The sequence below is a fragment of the Dryas octopetala genome, chromosome 4 (assembly GCF_963921425.1).
Source record: "Dryas octopetala chromosome 4, drDryOcto1.1, whole genome shotgun sequence".
In the NCBI taxonomy this organism is placed as follows: Eukaryota; Viridiplantae; Streptophyta; class Magnoliopsida; order Rosales; family Rosaceae; genus Dryas; species Dryas octopetala.
Window position 1 is genome coordinate 18,794,750 of NC_141369.1, and position 24,823 is coordinate 18,819,572.

General features: G+C 34.5%; 4 protein-coding genes across 5 annotated transcripts; 2 read left to right on the forward strand and 2 right to left on the reverse strand.

Annotated features, from left to right (window-relative positions):
• Positions 1-1,235: 1,235 nt before the first annotated feature.
• On the reverse strand, positions 1,236-7,505 carry DWF5 (Ergosterol biosynthesis ERG4/ERG24 family). Its single transcript, XM_086240063.1, has 13 exons — positions 7,279-7,505; positions 6,308-6,530; positions 5,872-5,927; positions 5,382-5,484; positions 5,230-5,295; positions 4,928-5,041; positions 4,327-4,453; positions 3,396-3,496; positions 2,544-2,669; positions 2,384-2,448; positions 2,088-2,169; positions 1,893-1,975; positions 1,236-1,503 (listed from the first exon to the last, which is right to left on the reverse strand). The coding sequence occupies exons 1-13, from the start codon at positions 7,368-7,370 to the stop codon at positions 1,437-1,439; spliced, it is 1,305 nt and encodes a 434-aa protein (XP_086096189.1). The 5' UTR covers positions 7,371-7,505; the 3' UTR covers positions 1,236-1,436.
• Positions 7,506-9,933: 2,428 nt separating this feature from the next.
• Positions 9,934-11,767, forward strand: LOC147287682 (uncharacterized). Its single transcript, XM_086242181.1, has 2 exons — positions 9,934-10,372; positions 11,354-11,767. The coding sequence occupies exons 1-2, from the start codon at positions 10,065-10,067 to the stop codon at positions 11,403-11,405; spliced, it is 360 nt and encodes a 119-aa protein (XP_086098307.1). The 5' UTR covers positions 9,934-10,064; the 3' UTR covers positions 11,406-11,767.
• Positions 11,768-12,373: 606 nt separating this feature from the next.
• Positions 12,374-16,582, forward strand: LOC147287683 (RING/FYVE/PHD zinc finger superfamily protein). The gene is made up of 8 exons (XM_086240672.1): positions 12,374-12,599; positions 13,303-13,622; positions 13,836-13,921; positions 14,157-14,303; positions 14,695-14,797; positions 15,257-15,369; positions 15,504-15,625; positions 16,014-16,582. Exons 2-7 carry the CDS (start codon positions 13,391-13,393, stop codon positions 15,594-15,596), a joined length of 774 nt encoding a protein of 257 aa, XP_086096798.1. The 5' UTR covers positions 12,374-12,599; positions 13,303-13,390; the 3' UTR covers positions 15,597-15,625; positions 16,014-16,582.
• A 5,283-nt stretch (positions 16,583-21,865) lies between these two features.
• On the reverse strand, positions 21,866-23,906 carry LOC147287684 (uncharacterized). 2 transcript variants are annotated; one of them, XM_086241701.1, is made up of 3 exons: positions 23,433-23,906; positions 22,970-23,076; positions 21,866-22,178 (listed from the first exon to the last, which is right to left on the reverse strand). In XM_086241701.1, the coding sequence occupies exons 1-2, from the start codon at positions 23,824-23,826 to the stop codon at positions 23,000-23,002; spliced, it is 471 nt and encodes a 156-aa protein (XP_086097827.1). In that variant the 5' UTR covers positions 23,827-23,906; the 3' UTR covers positions 21,866-22,178; positions 22,970-22,999. The 2 variants fall into 2 exon arrangements, with proteins under 2 accessions (XP_086097827.1, XP_086097826.1); XM_086241700.1 differs by having other exon boundaries at positions 21,866-22,207.
• Between the last annotated feature and the right edge of the window lie 917 nt (positions 23,907-24,823).

The following is a 24,823-nucleotide window of genomic DNA, read 5'->3' on the forward strand; positions in this document are numbered from 1 at the left end:
GAAAAATGTTAAGGGTCTCGGTCTCGGTACATGTACAATTATTAAAACTTAAAATATAAACCTTAATCATTTGCACCATTTAGTCTAGTGGATAACACCCACTCTCTCTTTATCGGAATAGGTATTGAGTTTGAATTTTATAAACATTCGTTATTTAATAAAAAACCTTAATAATTATACACATAATAAGTTGAGTAGATTCCATGGCTAGTGCCTCTTTCTAGAGCTTATGGCTGCCTTCAATGGCTTTGGCGTCTTTCATGTTCTTAAAAAAACATGAAAAAAAAAATCAACATGTTCTTTAAGTAATTTTTTTTTCGGTGAGATTTAAGTAATTTCATCTAAGGTTAAAGTTGTCATTAATCTTTTTTCTTGTAAAAGGTGGGTGGGTGGGATGCTCGGACTGGGGATGAATCAGATGATAATAAGTTTAATATAAACATATAATCATTTTCTTTAATTGTGGGGAGGAAGGAAAAATTCGAACTCTTACTATAGACGTGAAAGTAAAATGTTCTACAAATCATTTAAAGTTAGTCTAAGTGGTGAGGGTAAATGGGTTTCAGATTCAATTTAGGTCCAAAGTTTAGATACTAGGTATAAGTTAGAAACTTCTACTGAAGGTAGTATAATTGTTGGAAAGTAGGGGCACGAGACAAAAATGGTAATACCAACACAAGAGATTCAAAAACTTGGCCAGAAGCCTCATGAAAGCAAGATCAAATATAACCGGCGCATACAAAACTTACTCCTCTACCTAGTGTTGCCTTTAGTAGGGGTTTCGGGTAACCTTCCGTATATACAATTTAAATCGGATATATTAAACTTCTAGACCTTGTTTGATACATAAGATAAAATTGATTAGATTCACGTGTGTTAAAAAAGAAGATGAAAAGTGTCTTTTAACTTAAAAGAAAAAGATGGAAAAAAAAAATGGATGAACTATGGGAGGAAACTTATTCCCACTAAATGCACCATTTTGGGGGGAATCGGAAGAAACAAGTTTTCTTTTATATTCGTCCATCTTTTTTCTTTAATACACATGAATTTAGTCATTTATCTTATTCAATCCAGTCATATACATCAAAAGAGGCCCTAGTGTTCTTTCTCTTCTATGCAAAAGCCTATATATAGTTGTAATTACCCCTAGAACTTAATGGAAGCTCATGGGAAAAGCCCAAAAATCTTTGGTGGATAATGGGAAAATTGGAGAAATCAACTAAAAAACCTACAAATGCACATCAAAACTGATGTTTCTTTGCCCAGTCAACAAGACTAATATCACAACATATTAAAACTTACATCCTCAAGAAAGGCTTAGCAAGAGCCAATAAGTTAAAGGGGAATGATATACATAGCATTCTCAATTACCAAATTAGCTATGAATAACAAGAGCAAGTTCAAAGTGAGGCACCATTTGATGCATACAGGATTCTTCAGTAAATTCCAGGAACGATCCTGTTGGGGACCTTCTGACAATATAATTTCCAATATTTCCCGTACCTGCAAGCAGCAGGACCTTGTCAATATTTCATTCAACATTACATAAGATGCTTAAAACCATTTCATTTTTCTATGGCTTTTTCACTTTATTTTTCTATGAATGATAGGTCTTTGTAAATTTTCCAGCTAAAGGTAGATTCAGAAAAAAGTCAAAAAATGTGTTCCAAGTGTCATGGGACCAAGTTTGATTTGATTCAATCAACTGGCATCAGTAATAAGGGTCGATGGTCCAGAAGTTCAGGACTCAACTGCTTCAACTTAAAACCTTTACAGGATAAACAAGAAGCGAGAAGAATGCTGCTGGGTCCATTTGGATTTGACCCAATCATTGCATGTTGGCCTTGAGAGAAATATATTATATGTAACAAGTGGAATCTGTATCTGCTTACTTGGATTTGCATCGGTCATCATCCCTTTTGGCTCGGTCAAAAAGAAGGATTGTAAGAAACACCACATAGAAGTAAGGAAGAAACTGCAGGAGAACAACAAGAAGAAAAAGTTTCAGCAAGATGTTCTCCACAACATCTAAATATCCCCCCACCCCCCAAGAAGAAAAAAAAAAAACACTAAACATAAATGGTTACATGATTGAAAAGAGCTGGAACAGTCCAGAAAAAGGCAGCTAATATTTCTGGCACATAATGGAAATGACGAGATAAACCCCACCTGCAGAAACAGCAAAAAACATCAGCAATAAATTTAGCAAAAAGCGCCAGCTTATCTTCTAAATTCTAGCATGCGCATGAATTAGAATATGCCATGTGCACAGACCAACAAAAGCATGGCTCAACTCCCCATGTGGTTTAAAAAGCAGTGACACAATTACTCAGTTATATGGATATGCACAATTTTACATTTACAATAGAATTAAAATACTCACCATCCTGAGGTTAAAAGAAGGCTTGACTTTGTTTCCCCAGATGTGGTAGTGTATGAAGCGACTATCTGATATGGAAAAATCATGTCTCTTTTGTCAGCTAACATATCTCAAACTGTACATATAACAAGAATCACATGATAAGTTTGATGAGACCAAACACCTTTGATGGAGCTTTCCCCCAAACCAAGCATTTGCCATTTGTTCTGCGAAATTCTTGCCTTTGCCTGTCACAATCATAGTTGATGTATATGCAAAGAATGCCCGCCACTAGAATGAAAAGTGCCAACTGGAACATGAGGTTGGAGATTGTTAGAAATGTGACAAATGGTACCATGAAGAAATAAGGAAGAAGAGAAGAATAAATGAATCAACTGAGAAATTTCATCCACTGTGGAAAACATCCAGGCTTTACATGGATTTTTTGTTGCTACGTAAGCCTGTTTTTAGTTTTTGGCTAAAATAAAATTTTGTCAAATTGCAAAAACTGCAACCTGACTTTGACAGCCTAAAGTTTTTATTATCCTATTCCTTTTTTTTTTTTACAGAGCTTTATTTTTTTTCCTTTGTTACTTTTTAATCCATTGGAGTCCCACTGGGTACTCCAAGCAGAAGGCAGTCCTCTCTGGTCCTAAAAATACCTTATCCTATATGAAGACAAAGATCTTATCCCAATTTTCTTGCAAAATGCAATGGAACCAAATGCAAAGCATTTTTTTGAAGTCAAACCTCAAGAACATTTCATAGTATTCATCCAAACAACCTAACCAGTAACCAAAGCCTTATGGTTAATCCTTTTTCCCCCATGCTCATTGAGACTAGTCAACTTTTAGACCCAGGAGCATACATAATAACTACCCATCATGCATGGGGAACCCAAAATGTATAGAAAATGTGCATGAACTAGATATAAAGGAAAGCCATCCTTTTAAAATAGAGAAATCAGAAGTTGATAAACTTAGAACACACCTTCAGAAACATTGCTCAAATATAATGTATGAGGATTCTATTATACCTGAGTCCCGAGATTTACAGGATGGTTGACCAGGTACATGCCAGGAGAAGTATAAATAGAAGGAACCCAGACTAAGCAACCCCAACAAATATAAAATCCCGCTGCCAGAGACAAAAATACAATGGAACATAGTTAGATGAAGCATGAATAGAACAAAGTGAAGAATGAGGAATCTATGATTGAATGAGATCCATTACTGTCGGGTTAATTGTCTTTAAATGTATCCAATGAGATATTCATTTGTTAGCATGAAAGAATGGATGCACCAGCAAGCACACATGGATGGAACTTGTATAAGCAGGGCAAATATTGCTTCGTCAAAATAAGGATATTAAATACAACAAAATTACATAGTGGGAACGAGTATGGAGCAGCTTCTTATATGTATTCTAGAAATGTTTACATGTTCAGGATTCCCTTGAATTCTACTCATTTGTGTCTAACACTTAGCCTAAGTAGAAGATCATGCCAGTAGAAATGTACAGGTCCAATGATGATTAGCCTAATTAGGAGACCATGCTAATAAGGATGTACAATTCCAAAGATGACAGATATTGACCCTAGACAATATTTTACACAAAACTTCAGCATCATTTAATCTGTTCTCCAGAAAGATTGAATGTCTATTCATTTTCTTATATCTACAGGGGTAAGAATGAATATAAAGGTAGTCAACATGCACTCCTTGGAGTTGCTAAAGATGCAATATAATATTTATCCATAGGGCACTAAAATAAAATTGGTAAATACCAAGCTCGTGAAACTGACATCAGCCACGAAAGACCACTATATTTATTTTGTTAAAAAAGTAAGCCTTCAAACATTAAGGTAAAAATTGCCATCACATCTGATGGTTAATCTTGGACATGCCAACATCCAAAGTGCCAACCAAACAATGCGAGAAAAAGTCAAAAGTAGAGCATATGTGAACCTCGATCATGTGCAATATCCATTGTATTCCAGTATCCAGCCTCCCACCAAAAAAACTTTGTGACATACACCAGCATCAATATAGTATTTACAAGCATTGAATCAGCTACTCTCCCATTCATTTCATACTGGTAAAACAAGAAACAAATATCAATATTATAAAAAATTGTAAAAGTCCGTAAACATTATCTTAACATATACTAAGAGAATAGGGAACTAATTTTGCTTTCATGTGGGATTGGACCTATGTCTACTCCATGGTGGCTACAAATTTCCACCAGGCCAAGACACTTAGAAGGCCCATGTATGGAATTGAGAAGATTGTCGACAAAATCAAAGGGATAATTAGGCACCTTAATGAACTTTAGGTGGCTGAAATCATAGACATGGTGCATCAGCTGTTACTTGTATGGTTAGCAAACAATTGTACAATTGCCTGGGATTTAGAGCATACAAGTAAGCAGTTGGGTGACATCTAAGTGCTCTCCCTGGCTAGTGTTTAATTCAATTTAATGGTAAATTTATTGAAATTAGAAAATAGGGACCAAAGTGAAATCTGACCTAAACAACATGGACAAAAAGAAATATCACAGAAGATATACCTGCTTTATGCAATAGGTCACAGCAAGAACTGCCCAAGACATCATCCCAAATCTGCAGTTTGTGAAAACTTTGATATCAAAGTTTTTACCGATTCGAGGATACAGTTCCATACCCTACAAAAATGGAAAGGGAATAATAGATATTTCACAAAAGGCCATATGCAAAAATAATATATATTTAAAAAAATAATCTCATACATTTATAATTCTATTTATAGGCAGATATGAAATAGAAGTATATAGCATAACAAAATTAAGCAATTAGATGAGAAAAGAAAAAGAGACTTGGAAATGGCACTTACCCAGTAGAAATCAATTATTGCATTCCCAGAAGAGCCAGAATCAGAGGAAGATGGTGCCAAGTGACCCTTGTATAGATGAAGCATTCGTGTCAAAAAAAAATCCTAAGTTGCACATACATAAACTATATTTTGGCATAATTAGGAACCCTCACTTTTATGTACAAGAAAATACAAAAAATGAAGCTTCCAAAAATGAGGGCTGAATATATTTCTCCCAGATGATCATAAACAATTGTAGGGTTGAATATCCCAAACCTGAAATATAACCAGAAGAAAGCATCAAATGCACTAGAAAACAGTTTGGTGCTTAGGTGTTAGGACAACAAAATATAAATTTTTAGAAAAAATAAATTGTTGCTTCTTAGAAAATCATGCTACAAGGAACATAGCATAAAAAATAAAATAAAAAACTCAATCCGAACAGAAATATTGCAACTTGAGACTAATATAGACAACAAGAATGGCCACCGTGTCAATAACTCGGTATCTCCCGCCAAATCAATATAAAAGGAAAAAGATTAAAAATTCTGCTCACAGCAGCAACTAAAAGAAGACCATCACACCCCTTCTAAGAATGCGAATTCAAGGCTGCAGAGCAGCTTATAAAAGGAAACGCTGTGAATTCATGGGGAAAGTATGTACCACCAAAGGCCAAGGTAGGTAGTCAATGTTACAAAGTATGCTGCCATACCATTTGCCTGCAACATGCACAAGTTATATTACAAAAGGAAAAGGAGAAAAGACATATATAACTATACTATTGAACAAGTAGCAGAGGTTTCGTTCCATTATTGAGAATTAGAAAACTAACAGTTAATAATTATCAATTTTAATTTTCATAAAGAAAATAATTATCAATTTAATAAACTTAAATTCTACAAGTCCAGATGCAGAAAAAATGACAAAAAGAGCTTTAATTTATACAATTTTGAAAACCTAGTGCCTTGTAGGAGGCCAAAGGTTGTATAACATTCAAATCATATAACCTGAGCTTGTATTGCATAAAGACTTAGAAACCCATCTTTTATAATCACTTTGGCAAAGTAGTTTTGACATAAACAAATCAAGTATCCAGCACCTTGTAGACAGGTCGATTCCCTGATGGAGATATTGGGCCTTCAACCCTTTTTCCAGGTAAAAGCAGCTGAAGTGCAGCCTCAAAAGCACCATAGCAGGCGATAATTTTCCAGGCAGTGGCAGTAGGTCTTGGCCATATTTCAATGAACCCCTGCAGCCCATGCTGCTTCAAGTAATCCCAAGTTTGGAAAATAGAGCCATCGGCATGTACCATTGTATACCATCTGCATTAAGTATCAGATTATGATTCCTCTGATCTAAATCTGAGTGAAACTTATGATACCAAATTTCATAACTTTTGCCCATATTAAATTCGTTTTGCTACATTGAGCAAAATAATTTTTTAAGCTTAGCTGTACTACGCCATATGTTAACTTATTTACTGGGTCCCAACCATTCAAAATCCAACACTTAAAGTTTCAATGCCTGATTCCGTGCCTGCATTTTCTAATCAACCAAACAGAGCATTGTAAAACAACAAACAAACAAACAAAAAGAAGAAATAAAAATCAATAAGTTATCAATGGATTCACATTCAAATATAAGTTCAATACTTTATATAGTACAAAAATGTAAAAATATTACACTTCTTAAGATTTAAAATCAGCAAGTATAGCATCTCTTTCTTTCAACACTAAAAATCATCAAATTTTTAGCATAGAAGAAATAAATTTCAAATCTTGGAAGAGATGAACAAAACTGAACTTATCCCTGCGTTAGTTCCAGCTCCAAGTCCAGTTTCCCCATCAATTAAAAGTTTCTATGGAAGCAAACAAGAAAACTAAAAAGCTAGATGAGATTTGGATTCAACAATCCTATTTCTACACGAAACCAAAGAAATAATGAAAACCCATTATTCCCCATAAGGGCCATAATCATTAATTGTCAGGAAAGCTTATTTTCACATATAAAAACATAAAATTCAAATCTTTTGAAAAAACACCCGAAACAGAAAAGATGTATAGAGCTTACAGTAGAATTACAAAGGGAGGGCAAAGTGTGAGCAGTGATAGCATGGAAGCGTATGTCACCAATGGTGAATGTACGGTCTTCGTATCCCCCATTCTCTCTCTCTCTCTCAATGAGACTGAGACTCTTTAGACTGAACTCTCTTCGAGTCTGAACTCTCTGGTTTTTTTCTAATCGTTGACAGACTCAGAGACTTGTTTTTTTTCGGTAAGTGCAGCGAAGACTGACTTCCTTTTGTGGAAAATGTGAGTGCTGGGCTGGTAGCGTAAGTCTTTAAGTTTTATGTTTATTTCCGGATGTGCCCCTAGTGGTTGGGAGATAATTACGGCCAAATACCCCTTCAAGTAGAGGTATCAAACGGGTTGAGCTGATCGCGCTTTCGTGCCGTACTCGGACTGACCTATATAGTTAAGATTTAAGCTCGGCACTGCCCATGGCCTGCGGGTCATTCGTGCTCGTACCGTGCCTTAAACGGGCCAACCTTCTAACCTTTTTTTATTTTTATTTTTTAGAGTGATAAAACGAATTTTATGATATTTTTTCTTATTTATAATTAAATATTAACATTATTTTTCATGAAAATTGAATTCTTTTTTTTGAAAAGTTCTCTAAAAATAGAAAAAACAATGTTAAAAATAGTCGTGCCTAATTCAGGCCTATTTCGTGCCCGTGCCGTGCTTGGCCCGTGTCGTGCTCGTGACGTGCCGTGCCCGATGGGCTAAAAACTTAGGTCCGCCCCGGCCCATTTAATCGTGATGTACCGTGCCTATTTTAATTATGCCGTGTTGTGTCGTGCTCGGGCCGGCCCGACCCGTTTGACACCTCTACCCTTTAGTTTAGGGTGATGTCTCTAACTTATATTTTAAAAAAAAAATAATTAGGCTTAAATTTTTTAGAAAAATTGTTTTTAAATAGAGACCAAGGGTATTTTTAAATTCATAATAAAATTATTTTAATTCATAATAAAGTCTTTTAATTTATAAGAAATTTTTTAAATTCATAATAAAGTTATTTTAATTTATAAGAAAATTATTTTAATTCATAACAAAGTCATCTCTCGTTTGAAGGGTATTTCCCCTCCTAGAGTGTAGAGTGAGTTTTGTAGAGACTGCATGTTAGGTTTTAATTTCGAGATTTGAGCGAACTCCAAAATTCAGGAGTTAAAACCTAACATAAAGCCGTAAAAGAAGAAAAATAAAAAAATTTAATTAAAAACCCTAAATCACTACTAGTCTTAGTCTAAGAAAGACTCATAAAATGAACTGTATTTTAAGTCTCTTTTTTAAAAATCTAATGAAATCTAGGTGTCCCCAACTCATATTTTAATGAATTCCAAAGAAATCAAAGTGTCTCCAACTCAGATTTTAATGGATTCTAATGAAATTCAGGTGTCTTACAAAAGTCATGATTTCATTAAGTAAAAGATTTTAATGGATTTAGATAAATTTATATACATTTTTAACACATAACAAATTTCATGGGAATTCTAACCAATTTCATGAATTTTAAAATCCTTTAAAATTTGAGTTGGGACACCTTCTTTAATATAGTGGTACATAATTCCCTTTGTTAGTTTTATTTTTATTTTTATATTTCAGTATTTGTGGTGTAAATTAGGGTCTAAATTATTTGAGAATTTAGACCAAAAAAAAAAACCCCCCAAAAACAATAGAAAGAGAGGACCCGAAGGCCCAAACAAGCAGGACAGCCCTGGGCCTGTAGCTAGCTTCAGAGTCCAGCAATGATTCCGATTCTCTCCCTCCTTCCTCTTCCAAGCTCCTTTCTTTTTCTTTTGTATGAATTCTGTTTATGGGTAATGTGGAATTGTTGTCTCTTTCTTTTCCTCATCTTTCCATCTGATGCAGTCTATGATCAACAAATGCTTCCACATCAGAATTCAACAAATGTTTATTTTTCCTAATGAACTATATATGATCTAGCAGGAAGGAAAAGTACATTACCTATACCAGTTTTTGAGTAGTCTTCAAAACAATTCTTGATCAAGTATGATTTCTTGAAATCCTGTTGAGTGTGAGCTGTCTTTGCATTGAGGATTCATGTCTCTCTGACTCTCTCATCCGCCAAAGAAACAGAACCAGGAACCAATGCCTGTAATGATTTCACCAAAGAGCTGGCCTCTTACGTCAAATATTATTTGCAACACGAGGTTCATCCATTGCACTACCACCATTGCTGTTTTACTCAAACCGAAATGGATTGCATTTCACCGCTTGGTAAAGCAAAAAGAAGGTTATAATTTGGATCATACACCAAAGGTCCAAAACTTTTAGAGTTCTTCTATGGACCAACTTTGTATAATATACTAATTATCATGTAATAATTCATAAATTTATATCATAATATGGAAAAGTAAACCCGTCAAACTGCAAAAATTATAAATGTATTTATATATAACACGTGTCCATTACATAAAGTTGTTCTAATATCATTTATTTGGACAAGAAAGATTCCCATAAAATAATATAATGAAAAAAAGTTTGGTCAATGCCCAAAGTAACAAGTACAACTAAAAGACCAAGAAGAAAATTACACAAGCTTACCAGATTGGCCTGTAATATGTTTGCAACAAGATAATGAATGAGCAGCTAGCTTAAGAGCATGCATGCCCATGACCGTTAGGTTTATACCTAAGATTCAAACAAAAACTCCCGGGAAAGTAAAACATTGCCAAGAGGGCATGTCCTAATACAAACATTAATCACATACTTTCCAAGGCCAAAATACAGAGAACACCAACACATTGTATTGTGAATATTGTTACTATTTCAATGGAGGATGGTAAGAGAAAATTAGTAGTCTATGCTTCTCCAACATCATCACCTCCAACACCTCCCTCACCACTTCCCATCAGTGTAGGACCTGGCAACCAAAAGTACTTGTTCTCGCCATCTCCGTCCCCCTCGCCGCCTTTCTCGCCTCCTTCCAGCCACACATCAGCTGAGAACATCCCTCTTCTGCTGCACCATGAGAAGTTGCCTAGTAGTAGTACTCCTGCAGTGCCATCAGCATTCTCCTTGGACAGCAGACCGCCGGAAGGCGATTCAGAGTCCAGGAACTCATCATGCCTTGTAGACTTGTAAGCAAGCCCTTCTATCTATCTATCTATCTCATTACAAATTTAGATAATATTAGGATTTAGGGGGGGTTAAGGTAATAAGTCAACTGACCAAGAATTTGATGAATTCAACAGTAATTAATTTTGCTTGCAACATGTGTAGTCCTGTTCTCACAGCTAAATGGTTTATTGAAACAAGGGCCAATCATAATTCTCAACCATTTCAGTTTTCTAGTTCTGCATTACAATTCATGTTGATGTATGGCCTTTCAGTAGCTTTAATTAGAGAACTTGTGGATTTTTTTAGAAGCCATAAATTTCAGAAAGAACCCAAATCCTTGAAATGCATGAGAATTAAGGGATGCAGATGGGATTTGTTCCAAAACTGGTTACTTGTATTACTCCATTTCATACTTGGAGGCTGATACATTTTATGTTATAGATTAGAGATTCATGAGAAACAATATTACTTTTTAAATATTGATTTTTGAACATATATATGGGAATGATTTGAATTTCGTTGAGCAATGCTCAAATTCAGGAAACTAGATGCAGGGGCCTTTTGACTGGTAGGTTTACTTTATGGTCCATTTTATTTGAGAAACAAGGTCACTTTTCTGTGATCCAAAGCCTGGACCAACCAGTCAAAGTTGAGAAAATCCAGAACACACACAGGAGGAAACCTTCAAAAAACAACCAGAACAAACAGTTCATGAGTTTGAGACACACAGAAGGAAACTAAACCTACACATGAATTGACTGGTAGCTAGGCATGTAATACTAAGTCAACTAAATCTATGATCAACAGGTATGATGTCCAAATTTTAAAAACAAATTGCTTCCTACCCATTCAAACTTTGACCCATCAAACCCCCACAAAGAAAAGTCAACCTCCTTATTTATCTATTTTTTTTTTAAAAAAATTTGTTGTTTAAAGGTTAATTGTATAAGCTAATGTTTTCTTCTTTAGTTTGACGGTTGTTATCTCTCTTTTGTGAACAGGTTAGAGTGGTTTATAGAAAGATGCTGCAACTGCTGTGCCAAGTATCCCTAGACCTTCTTTCACACACAAAACAGATGTTTGCACCAAAAAAAAAAAAACAGGACCATTCAAATTATGGTGTTTGTGATCAAATTTCTGGTGGGGCACTGACTGATTTTTCCTCCAAGGTTTTGCCAAAGATTCAAAGCTGCAGTCAGTTCTAACATGAATTCTAACTCATAACTAACCAGGCCTGACATGATTTTCATTTTTCACCCTTTTGTATTCTACTACTTGGAATGTAACCTGCAGAAAAAAGAGAATGAGTGATATAAATTTGTAACAATATTCTTTGCAGTTTTCACATTCACAATGTCCCCAAATTATTCCCAATTAATTTTTCTCATTAAAAAAATCAAAGAGATTCTTGACCACTTGCTTTGTCATTATTGAATTATATATATGCAGCAAAAATATGAGAATTCAGGCACCTCTGACAACTTGTTCAGTCCCCATAGATTGTACATTTCATGCAGACATGTGAACCAACAAGAAATAATTTACTAGATGGGCTGGTTTGTATTCTGGAATTGCAACAGATGTGATTTTAATATCAAATTGATTCAACATAAGTAATTCATATCTGTATTTTTCATTAAGTATTTGTATTGTATAGGTACATACCGAGTTTATAAACTTATGATTTTAGTACATTATGAACTCTAGTTGGAGTGATCTTAGCCCTTAGGATATGATGGGGAAATAGTAAATTCCAAATTTAAATGGGGTCATAGACAAAAAATTACTTTGTTTAAGGACCATAGAGGAATGCACATTCTTTTAATATTTTATATTTCTATCTTCTAATATCAAATTCATCAAATTTAATCTCTATTCATATATACAGTGCCGTCCAATGATTTATATATATTTAAATTAATTATTGACAAATTTAATTATCTTAAATTTGGTGCCGACTCATTTTTTATTACATTTCAGGGCGACGGCGTGCTTAATAACATCTGTCACCATTTAATACGAATGAAATTAAAAAATTAAATTGAGGAAAAAAAAAAAAAAAAACCAAAACTTGAAAATTGAAATCCCAAATTTTGTCAATCACCTTCGGTCCGTTCAAAGTTCACCATTTCCACTTCAATTCTTAAGAACCCCCAAAATTCGATTCACAAAACCTAACGTACTCATCCAATCCGTGCCTGCATTGTTTCACTCCCATGACGATCTTCGACTATTGCTGAATATCAGGTCAGCCTCCCTCAATTGATCTCACAAAAATTCAATTCTAGCTCGAAATTATTAGTTTTTTGATTGAATTACATACCTTTTCGATGAGATTTTTGTATTTATATCACATTTTTTGGATTTAGATTATGCGTTGAATTTATTGATTGCTTGTGCTTGATTTATCTTTTGGGGAAGGAAATGAAGCATTATTTGTATGGACTCCAAACTATATAAGGTAAACATGTAATTAGGGGACTTGAAAGCTGGAGCTGAAGTTGATGCTATGCAGATGAATAAATTTGGAAATTTATGCAAATTTTATATAATTATCATTGGCAAATTGAGAAAGAGTTTATCTATTTAAGAAATTTATGGGTCCGTTTTCTTTTTTAAAAAGAAGAAATTGTTGAAAGAATGGAATGAATAGGAAAAGGGTATGAAGAATAGGCTGGGAATCAATGGAAGGGATAATAATTATATTAAAGTGATGTTAGGTTTGTTTGTTTGTTTTATATATATTTTTTTTTGGGAGGGGGAGGGGGGGATCAGATTGGAGTTGGGCTTGGATGTGTTTATGGAAAGTTCTTTGAGTAGTTTGGAATGTTAATTTATTGCTATTCAGTTGAAATGGGATTTAATTTTCCATATCTAAGAAGTAACAATACCTTGACATGTAATGCAGGTTTTGGTTCCTAACTGGTGTAACTTTTCTTCTGTTTTATAGGTTTTTTAGTTCCGACTGAAATGGTCAGTAGGAGCTATAGCTCTGGCAATGACTTTTTCTTTTTATTCATGACTCGACATTCTTCGCAATGCAATTAATATCAGATGATAGTCGTCAGGAAGATATTTCAGAGTGTGAACCCATTTTGTGCCAGTCTGACATTTCGCAAAAAGCCATAGAATCTTCGTCATGTGAAATTACAGCTGTGCTAGGTGAATTTGCTGTTACTGATGAAGAGTCACAAAATATAGATGTCGATGAAAATTCTAAGTTGGTGAATGTAGAGCAAGCACAATGCCGTATTTGCCTCGACAATGGAGGTCCTGACTTCTTAATTTCTTATAGCTCTTGGTATCTCTTTGTGTATCTTTGGTTTACTGTCACCATTAATTTTTGAGAATGGTTTAAGTGATATGGATACACAAGTAACTTATGGGTGACAAATAACCATAGTTCAGTACCTTTTCAATCTATCTCTATTTTGGTGGCTTGGAATTCTAATATCTTAGGGTGTCTGTTTATTTATTTTTCAGGAGAAGACATAATTGCTCCATGCCATTGTAGAGGTACCCAGAAGTATGTCCATAGATCATGTCTGGATAATTGGAGGTCAACAAAGGTGAATAATTTTTCCTTATTGCTGATGCTGACCCTTTCCTGACTCGCAGATGAACTTTTCGGAATTTTTCTCTTTAGAAGAATGGAATTGTATATGATTGTGTTGGAATTATTTTGGTGCTTATCTAATTTTGTTCTTAAAGTAGTGTAATAATGCAATTATTTCTATTTCACTAAAGACTATTTTTCTTTTGTGGAGTCTCAGTGTTGATTATCCATTCCTTTTATTTCGGCAGGAGGGCTTTGCTTTTGCTCATTGTACAGAATGCAGGGCAGTGTTCATATTACGAGCAAATGTCCCTCCCGATCGCTGGTGGTTGAGATTGAAATTTCAGTTCCTTGTTGCTAGAGACCATGCATTCATTTTCATTATTGTTCAGCTGGTATGTTAACAAAAAATTTAATGTAATTCATATCATTTTATCAATTAGGTAATTTTCCCTAAATTTCATTCAACTATGCATGAGATAGAGCAGTATTGATTAGAAACAGAAAATTATTGTCCAATGTGATTAGAAAGACTCAGTTGTAGCACACATTTATGTGGTGCCGCTGTATTTCAAAGTTGTTATACAGTACCTTTGGAATCTGAATTGATCCGAACAGTATTCAGATTTTCATATTATTGATAATTATAAACACTATTGTTGGGTTCTTAGTAAGTTATATTGTTTATCAAGTTCTATTGAGTGACTAGCTACTATGGAAGCATAAGATAAGAATTCCTTGTTAGTATTGACCTTCATGAAATTTTTGAATATTTTCTTTCATCAGATTGTGGCATTCTTGGGAGTGATGGTATACAAATTTTATGGAGAGGAACTAAGAGAAATGTTTGGTTATGAAGAACACCCATATGGATTTTATACTATGGCCGGTATGCTAGCTCCAAGTTGCTCTCTGAACTCTCTATAATATATGTATGTCCTGTGTGTAGGGCATGCTCACACACACACACCCAGATGCCCACCAGCGCTGAATATCTGAAACTATTCTTGTACTTCCTCTTTTAATTTTTAATTATTTACTTTTCTTATTCATGTCATATATTATTAATTCGGGATAAATAATCCCCAAAAATTGTGTTGGATTCGGATTGGTCTTTGTCTAACCCAAGTCCTACCACCTAGTTTCTCTAGTTTAAGTTCTGAAAATAATTCCACTTTTTTGAAGGGGCCGCATTTCATAAAATACCTAGCTGTGCACTTCATCAAACCACTCTAATTTTGAGGCCAATGCATCTGATATAACATGTTATCAAGTGTATTTAATTGGAAGGACATTTTAAATGATTACACTACTTGCAATTTAATTCCATGTATTATTTTGTTTGCAGTTTTAGCTATTGTTTTGGTGGGTTTGCTTTATGGCTTCTTCATAGCCATAATATGTGGACAGAAAATCAATGAACGACATTACCATGTTCTTGCCAAACAAGAATTAACAAAGGTCCGGTACCTCATACTTTGAGCTTGCTACAGTAGTTTAAACTATTCCTAGTTTCATACTGAATAGTTATGTTGAAGCATTTAACTCTTATTATATTCCTTCAACTGATGGATCGAGAAATTTTATGATGCCAGGAATATGTTGTAGAAGACCGAGAAGATACTAAGAATGCCCCTGAACTAGATCCCAGCCATGTGACAGAGCTAAGAATGTTAGGTCTTTATTAGTGGAAGTCCTCATTCTGCTGGATTGTCTTGTAAGCAATTTTAGATTCTGCATACTGCTTTTTCATATTATCTTTTTACTTTTAAAATTTTGCTTTCTCCTGCTTTCCTTTTCTTGCTGAAACCTGTCACTTAGATCAGGGATATATTCCTTTCTATATTCTGTTTGCTTTTATATTTTTTTTCTTTATGGCTGGGTTATCTTTTGCATTTATAAATTTTTGTGCATGAGGATGCTCGTTTGAATTTATCAGTGTGTTTAAAAAGGATACAAAAGAAAGAAAAATTAGTTTCTCCAGGTTTCATTATCTATGCACTAATCAATTTCTTACTTTGGCCTTAATGGATACATTTCTTGCTTGTATGCTCGATAAATTTATGTGTTGTTAGTCTCTCAATCTTTACTTGTACTTTCTTCAGGGTTTTCTTTGCTGTGGCTTGTAATACTTCCGAGTGGAAAACTGCATCTTCTTGTTGGCTCTCATATATTAGCCGAATGCCACCTTCTGGACTCTTGTAACTTGTGGCTGCACTACACTTGATCTGCACAGGCATCAGTGAAGCCAGGCGCTACAGTTTGCCACATATTTTCTTCAGGGTCCTGCTTTGCTATGATTGTGCCATTTTAGATGCAGCATTTGGAGTTCTAACTCAGTAATGAACCCTGGAAAATCGGTCTTTTCTCCTCGCCAGGTACATGTAACTGATCCACGGGCATTATCCTTCTTGTCAAACTGTACAGCAATAACAAGAGTGTGGGTTTCCTTCAAAAATTCCTGTACCTGTATTTTTATTTACAATTGAAGTATACTGATTCAGCAGAGCAGAAAACCATTGTTTATACGGTTTCTGCATTACTTGTGTATTTCTTTTTGTTTTTCGGGAGAGATTTCAAGAAGGCAGTTGTCTCAAGATCTGTTCTTCCTGTTGGATGATGTTGTAATTCAATTCCCAGTGTTCTATATAAAATTCTTTCTTTTCCTTTTGCATTTTCTAACTCTTTACTTAGTGAAAGAGGTTTGAGTGTTGCCACACTCCATTTTCTTCTGGCTATCCTAAGAAAGGCACAAAGTTGGATGAAATATGTAAATATTACTGGCTTCACGTTGTCTATGTTGTGATTAGTGGGTCAATACTTGGCTTTGGTCCTAGGAAGCTTCCTAAAATAGTAAATTAGCAGGTGTGATTCATTTAGCGCTGGATTAAATTATCAGCTGGATTTTTGGAATATGAAATGTTGCACACTTGCACAGATGGCTCCTAAGTTATGGTCTACTAATATAGTGGTTCTACACAAATTTAAAATAATAATAAAACAAATTTTTTGTTTAATTAACGTGTGTAGAGAGAGAGAGAGAGAGAGAGGTCAGACGGGGTAGTAATAGTTTTACAACAAGTAAATTCGTAACATATTACTGCTTAGCCAGCAGTTGTTGGGTAACTCAGTTAGAAGGGTCTTTTATTTACCCGCAATGCACTCAAGTTCGATCCCCCCACTCCTTCACTAAAAAAAAATATATATATATATATATACAAGAATGCTCTAAAACTAACTAGTAAGTAAATACAAAGCTAACGATCATGTTGGGTCCATTGCACAATATAATATCAAAATCCGAATTATCCATTTTTTAGGCCCTACTTCAAAGATCATCTTTATAAAAAATCTTCAAAATCGAAAGTCATTTAGCCATTTGATTATGATAACAATTATTTATATACTTTTATCGAAAACAATGATTGTTTATTTATTTGATCACAATTAGATGACTAAATGATTTCTAATGTAGTTGATTTTTTACAATGATAATCTTTGAAATATGACCTAAACAATGGACGGTTCGGATTATGAGATTAGTTATGTGGTGGACCCAAAAGCATGGTTAGTTTCGTATTAACTTTTTAACTAGTTAGCTTTAGAACACTCTTTATATATATATATATATATATATATATATGCTCCTTCTATTGAGATATATCTCAACTTATTTATGTTGAGGTATGACCTTGTTGGGGCCCACACGAGTCGTTTTATGTCAATCCGAACTGTTCATTTTTTACATCTCCATTAATAGATCATCCTTACAAAAAATTAGCCAAATCGGAAATCATTTGCCTATCTAACTTTGATAAAACAAATGGGCAGTTTCATCGAAAATATTTAATTCGTCCATTTATTTAATCAAAGTTATATAGGTCGATTTGGCTAAGTTTTTGTAAGGATGATCTATCAATGAATATGTAAAAAATGAATGGTTCAGATCGACACAAAACAACTCGTGTGGGCCCCAACAGGACATACCTCAACATAAATAAGTTGAGGTATACCTCAACAGAAGCTACCTCTATATATATATATATATATAGCTATGTAGCCAATAAATAAAGTACAAATAATTTTATTATTTACAAAGTTATTTGTGCATAGATGAGAAACTTGATTAAACTTGAAAAAGAAAAGAATTTTGTTGGCATTGACAAGCGTATAGAGTTGCACTCTTTAGAATAACCAATTCCTTATTAATAAAAGGATTATTTGTACTATTACAACATGTTGATAATTATATGGTTAGAACAAGAACATGAACTAGTACATATGTGAGTGGTCGAACTAGTACATATGTGAGTGGTCATTCCTCTTTAGTTGCTAGGTGAACTTTGGTAATAGCTTGAAGTTCATTGTGTCTTTGTTGTAAGTTCCTTTTAACTCTTGAGAATGATTTGGAGGCTTATTTTAATTTGCGGCCACCCCTGCAACTGTTCTCCTTCTCACAACCTCTGCCAGAAGGGTTGCTTGGTGGAGGCAAGCAGTGTGACCCAGTACAATGGGCCTGGCCATGTCGAAGAGTAAGGATTTATAGAAGAGCAATGAGATTGAATCAAGTTGAAGATACTGCTAGGTGGGTAATAAACAAAAACACTTAACAAAGGTTACTGTCTGTGGACCAAGTTGTCATACTGATCCTCAACACAACACATTAGTTTCTGATCTGAGACTGAGAGGTCACTCTCTGAAACCACAGGACCTTAAAAACTTATAAGGACTCTGACATCAAAATATAACACTAAATTCTCCATTTATTTTGACTCAAATATTTGTTGAAAGTCACTAGTATAAATAGTAGGGATAAATGTCATTTTGCTCCCCAGACTATTACACTTGTATCAATTTGCTCTTCGGACTTTCAATTTGAAAAATTAAGGTACTTGACTTTTTTTATGTTGTCAATTAAGATAATTTTGTGAATTTGCTCGCTTTCTATCCAAATCTTCATTTACAAAAAGTCAAATCCTCATTACAGAGTTTTTATTGAGAGAAAAATGGTAGTTATGTGCCCCTCACTTATATCAATTTACCGAGTAAATTGACGAAATTACCTCAATGACAAAATTAAAAAAGTTAAGTACCTTAATTTTCTAAATTAAAAGTCTGGAAAGAAAATTAATACAAATGCAATAGTCTGGAGAGTAAAATGACATTTATCCCTAGTAACCTAGATCTTCTTATGTTCATCCATGGGTTTTGTTTTACATCCAAGCTGTGGTTGCTTTCCAGTCTTTATTGATTTCTACCTCTCATAACACACCACAAGCTTTTATTATTCTTTCCAAAATGGCCTAAAACCCCTCAGCTTACTTCGATATGGGACACTGTCACTTGTCCATGATGATTTGCAAGTCCCAATTACTCTGCATATATAATGTCATACATGCCTTTAAGACAACACTTGCTTGTGAAGAAGCCTGTTATCAAAACCTGGGTTGATGATGGCTTTCAAAATTCTACTTAGTTTTACAAACAAGGAATATTATATGTACCATATTTGTTTACTAAAGTGCTTATAGAGGGGAGATAGGTCATATGACTCTTATGTGAGCCTCACCTTTATGAGATATGTAGACGGCCAATAAATAGTACAAATAATTTTATTATTTACAAAGTTATTTGTGCATGGATAAAAGTATACATAGTTAAATAGAAAAAAAAGAAACTTTTTTGGAGAAATAGAAAAAGGAAACAAACTTGATTCAACTTGAAAATGAAAAAAAATATTATGGGCATTCACATGCAAGTCTATAACATTGCACTCTTTAAAATATATATAACGAGTATCTTATTAATAACAGGATTCTTTTTGCTTTTACATCATATTGACAATTATATGGTTAGAACAAGGACATGAACTACAGAACTAGTAGATATAAGTGGACATTTCTCTTTCGTTGCTAGGTGAACGAAGTTCATTGTGTCTTTGTTGTAAGCTCCGTTAACTCTTGGTGTGTTCTTTAACCCATCAACTTGGGCTTATTTTAATCGGTTTATTATTAGATTGTCATCCTTATAAAAGATGGTTTTCCAATATAAACCTATTGGATATTTGAAATCTAACTTAACAAGGCCCAATCTTGCATTTGACATGCATTCCAAACATTTTTTGAAGCAGATATATATGCCAGACTCGTTGATCGATGCTTATGAACAAGGCAAGGATCTTCTGTCAATTAATCGATTTGAAAGGCAAGACTTTGTAAGACGTGTGAATAAATTTTTGCAGCTCTACCGTGGTAAGAAGGTAGACTCTTTCAAAGTGGCCGGCATTCTTTTTTGATGGAGAATCTACTGGGCTTGAAACTCTTCATCTGCATATGTATCATGGGGTGGTGAGTGAAAATTTATTTCTAATGCATGGCAGTTCACATTTGCATAATTTTTACTCCATCTTTAGATGTTCATTTTAATGTGCAGGATGGAATACCCCAAAGCATGCCATGCAACATTTGGAAACCTCAAGCAACTGGACTACTTGGATATCCTTTCGTGGTACTTTGACCTTGGGAGTGTTATGAATATTCTCAAGGCTACACCTCTTTTGGAAGAACTTGTGATAACGATTAGTAATAAAGAAACTCTACTTTCTCATTCAAGAAAAGAAAAACTACTTTTGGTTTAGATGATTTGTCGCATGTACATCCACTAATACATAACTAGACGAGAACTCTTTGATACATGCTATATATTGTAGGTATGGGTATCAAAGTTCGTTGATAATCAACGAGAGATAATCTTTCTGGATTTTCACACGATCATTTGAAAAAAGTTAAGTTTCAGGGTTTCCGAAGTAATTCGTACGAGGTAGGGTTGGTCATTTGTATTTTAAAAATTGCAAGAGAGCTAGAGAAGGGTTAGACGCTGATGGTTTTGTTGATTGTTGGTGAGAGAGAGTGATCATTTATAGAGAGCAATGAGACTGGACCAAGTTGAATTAAGATATTGCCAAAGGGCAGCAAGGCTTTTGTTCAGGTGAGTGGGTTACAAATAGAATTAACTTTGATTAAGTTGCATGTAGTGCAGTTCATATTAAGTTATTATAGTGAGCATTACTAAAGCAACATTGCAAATTTGCAACTGCTAGATTCGGAGGTTCTCATATCGATATTTCCTACTAGTAATTAATGCTTTTCAGCTCATAAACAAAACACTTAAAAGTTGCCAATACTGATCCACCACACATCATTCCAAACAGATAAAGAATACACATCAGTCGGCCTCTCTCTGAATCCATATGACCTTCAAAACTTATAACGATTCTTCATCATTTATTTCAATAAATTCTCCATTCACTATGACTCCAATCCTTTTGAGAACCACCAGAATAAATAGAAAGCTAGTGACCTATTTCTTCTTCATCCATAGATGGGTTTAGTCACACAAATAGCTTAGTTTTACCCACCACAAGCCTTTATTATTGGTTCAACAGTTGCTTGTGAAGATCTTAAATAACTTGGATTGATACGATTCAAAGTTCATATAAAACTACTTTAGCATTAAATTGTGGTTACAAGATACCGTCGCTAGCAAAAGGAGGAAGAGAGTGCTGGTAAAGACAAAATAGCCATAAGAATAGTGGCCTCACAGGCTCTGTTTGACTTGATGCTGATTCTGAACTTTGGTATATAAACTCGTGCATCACATTGGCGTGCCTCAAAATATACATATATATTAGACACATAAAAAATGCATCATTGACTTAAAACACCAATTTGGAGATAGCTTACCAACCACTGCCAGTCAATCTAAGCCAGCACAAACATAATTTAGCCACCCCTTTTGAATTGAAGTAGCCAGATCAAACATTAAACAATTAAAAGAAAAAATAGTCCAAGCACCAGCCTGGTTATGTTTTTAAATCCTTATCCCCCTCTAGCAACTTCTCGTGCACTATCAACGACATAGAATTGAAGGCCGGTTGCAAAGAAAAAATTATAGGATATGATATTAATGAACAATAAGATTGATGTAATTGTCGATATATTTACATAGACATCCAGATAAAACCAGAATTGTAGATGGTAAACCCAGACAGAGCAAATTAACCATGCAGGGGAGGGTACAAATAAGATACAATTCAACTGAAAACAGACAGCTATAGTTATTACTTTACATACATAAGGAATAATTTACAGTCGACTACATTTGGGTAGTGAAGTCTTGGATAGAAGTCAGACTATCTTGCTAACCAGGGTTGCATCTGTACAGCTCCAAACCTTGACGAAATGCCTTTCATCAATACATCTTCTTGCGTCCTACATAAAATTTACAAGACTAGATGAGCCTGCAGATCCCAGCAACCAAGGCATAATTAGCTTCAAAGCAATAGCTTTGCTTAACAAATAGTAGACTTTAAGGAACAATTCTCTCTAGAAATTAACTGTTTGTCAGGAAAGCTAAAACACCATTATAGCATATAAATCGGCATCATTTCGACCATGACATGACTCCTTTTGTCCTAATATCATGCCCAATAGCATCAACTCTTTTTTAAGCAAATATCACCGCTATACTAAAAGATCATATTGGGAATTCACCCCAAATCCTATATAAATCTATGAATTCAAATTATTTATATGATGTATTAACAATTTAACATCCAAATTAAGAACTTAACACAAACCTCTCACGATAACCTAAACAGTAAACACTTTATCTGAGGCAGACTGAAGATGCTACCAATACAGACCAATGCAGACCATAAGTCATTATGGTTCACATTGAAGTATTAGTCAAATCTAATTCTGTATTCAGAAAGTGTATTTCCTATTTTGGGGGAGAAAGAAGATCAAAGCATTTTTCATAGCGTAAATACTGCAGCTTAACTTCTGTAAATTTAAATTTCCATTTAACAGCCTTTCTTAATCCATTTTCAGAAACCCTTAAATGAATTTGATTACTAGTTGATAAAAACATTACATTCCACCCTTATTTAGTGTATTTTGAAACATAAAAACCTAACTTAATGGCATTGTACTAATTCAGAAAAAGAGAAATTCTTTATAACAATTAGAAAACCAGCCAATTAATCTGAAATAAAGCTCACCTCAGATGCCAGTTTTGAAAAATATATAGTTCATTTTTCCTCATCCTCAGACTTAGACATATTATTAGACTTTTTATCCACGATCTCCATCTGCTGTGGAGATGCACCTACAAAGAAAAATGAAGAAAAAGCATCAGCAACATTATAATGAACAGCTTTAATCACATTGAAATAAAACAGCAATAAATTCTTCAATTGCAACACAGATTTCAAGTCCCAGATTAATTCCTTTTTATTAGAGAATAAAACAATATCAAAGCCCAATAAGATTCATTTCCTAAACATGAGTGAGAAATTACACAAATCAGAACCAAACCCAGATGATCAAATCGTAGATATGAATCAGATACTACATCAATTTCAACCACAACCCAGGAAAATGCCCAATTCAAAAACCCTTCCTCATGAGAAAAAAAACAAATTGAGCAAAACCATTAAATAAAATCCAAAAACTCAAGCAAACCTTGAATAAAATAAGCAGAAGAAGGCCAGCCCCTAACGGTTGTCATAGACATGGACTCATCCTCAGTCAAAGGGTTGGCCAATTTCTCAACCAGCTGAGCCAGGCCATGCGATCTCGACCTTGGCGGTGGGACCCAGTAGGAGGAACCGGGCAGAAATGGGAGCCAATCGGGCGCGGATCGGCGCACGATGATCCGGTGGATAGCGTCCTCGAGCTTGCGCAAAAGGGGATCTACCGAAGCAGACGAGTCGGCCGCTGGGTCAGCTGGTTCATTGTGAAGGGGAAGGTTGGATTGGGCTCGGAGGGTTATGAGCCGAGAAGAAGAAGACGGTGACGATTTGGGTGAGAGGTGGTGGCGGGTTAGGGTGAGGGATCGAGAGAAGGACCTTGCCATTGGAAGGTGTAGAGAGAGAAAGGGGAGATTTTGAGGGGGTGTTTGGATAAGAGGAAAATCTGAGAGAAAATTTAGGTTTAAGAGAGAGGGAGAGAGTGGCGGTAGTGGAGGTCTCAGGGTTAAATAAGGAACCGAAAAGTGAAATTTGGATTTCTCTTTTTTTTTTTTCAGAAGTATTTTATTTTATTTTTATTGTTGAATTCTTTTACTTTTTTTTTTTTTGTTAATTGGAGGTTTCAAGAAGAGTCGGTTCAATTAGGGGAGACTGGGATGATGAGTTGGTCAAGTTAGAACAGCCAAAGATACTAATGAGGTGAGCTCAATACTAATCTTTGTATGAAATGAGGTGAGCTCAATACTTGAATAATAATTTTATATTCGAACTAAGAATTAATTCATAAATAATCTTTCAAGTTATTGTTTGAACAGCACAACATCATCATTCCACGGATCATGTAATTGTTATACTTTTTGGTACAATCATGTAATTGTTATTCAATTACATTTCATTGATTATATATTTATATACATATTTTATACATTCGAAAAATCAATATTAGTATAAAAATTTGATAAAAATTGAACTACTTTGTATAAAAACATTTCTTGTAAATCTCATGTAATAAAGATTTGAAAGTTCATTAAAATGGTGGGTATAGTATGTAAATTGAACAATTTTTTATTACCATTGTAAATTGAACTATTTATATTTATCTTGCACAACCTTTCCAAATCATTGTTGAATAATATTAATATTCATGCAAAATTGATTGATCAAAAAACTCACAATTCAAGAACCACACCCTTTCTGCATTGGATTGATTTTAATTTCCGTTTATACACCAATAAGAGAGGCCTTTTTCGAGGGTTGTGAGACCCCCTCGACCCTGCGGCTCAAAAGAAAGCATTTTCTCGAGACAGAGATATGACCTCCCTACCAGAGTTTTAACTCCAGTTTAGTTTGGACTAAAGGGGGCGGGGTAACATTAAAGAAATC

Excerpts from the sequence above, each read along its gene's own strand:
- DWF5 (XM_086240063.1), bottom strand. The coding sequence starts at position 7,370 with ATGGGGGATACGAAGACCGTACATTCACCATTGGTGACATACGCTTCC. Across the intron at positions 6,531-7,278 it reads CCTCCCTTTGTAATTCTACT|ATGGTATACAATGGTACATG; the intron begins GTAAGCTCTATA and ends TACTTAATGCAG. Across the intron at positions 5,928-6,307 it reads GGAATCGACCTGTCTACAAG|GCAAATGGTATGGCAGCATA; the intron begins GTGCTGGATACT and ends TGCATGTTGCAG.
- LOC147287682 (XM_086242181.1), top strand. The coding sequence starts at position 10,065 with ATGGAGGATGGTAAGAGAAAATTAGTAGTCTATGCTTCTCCAACATCA. Across the intron at positions 10,373-11,353 it reads TCATCATGCCTTGTAGACTT|GTTAGAGTGGTTTATAGAAA; the intron begins GTAAGCAAGCCC and ends TTTTGTGAACAG.
- LOC147287683 (XM_086240672.1), top strand. The coding sequence starts at position 13,391 with ATGCAATTAATATCAGATGATAGTCGTCAGGAAGATATTTCAGAGTGT. Across the intron at positions 14,798-15,256 it reads TGGATTTTATACTATGGCCG|TTTTAGCTATTGTTTTGGTG; the intron begins GTATGCTAGCTC and ends TTTTGTTTGCAG. Across the intron at positions 15,370-15,503 it reads CCAAACAAGAATTAACAAAG|GAATATGTTGTAGAAGACCG; the intron begins GTCCGGTACCTC and ends TTATGATGCCAG.
- LOC147287684 (XM_086241701.1), bottom strand. The coding sequence starts at position 23,826 with ATGGCAAGGTCCTTCTCTCGATCCCTCACCCTAACCCGCCACCACCTC. Across the intron at positions 23,077-23,432 it reads TTCTGCTTATTTTATTCAAG|GTGCATCTCCACAGCAGATG; the intron begins GTTTGCTTGAGT and ends TTTTCTTTGTAG.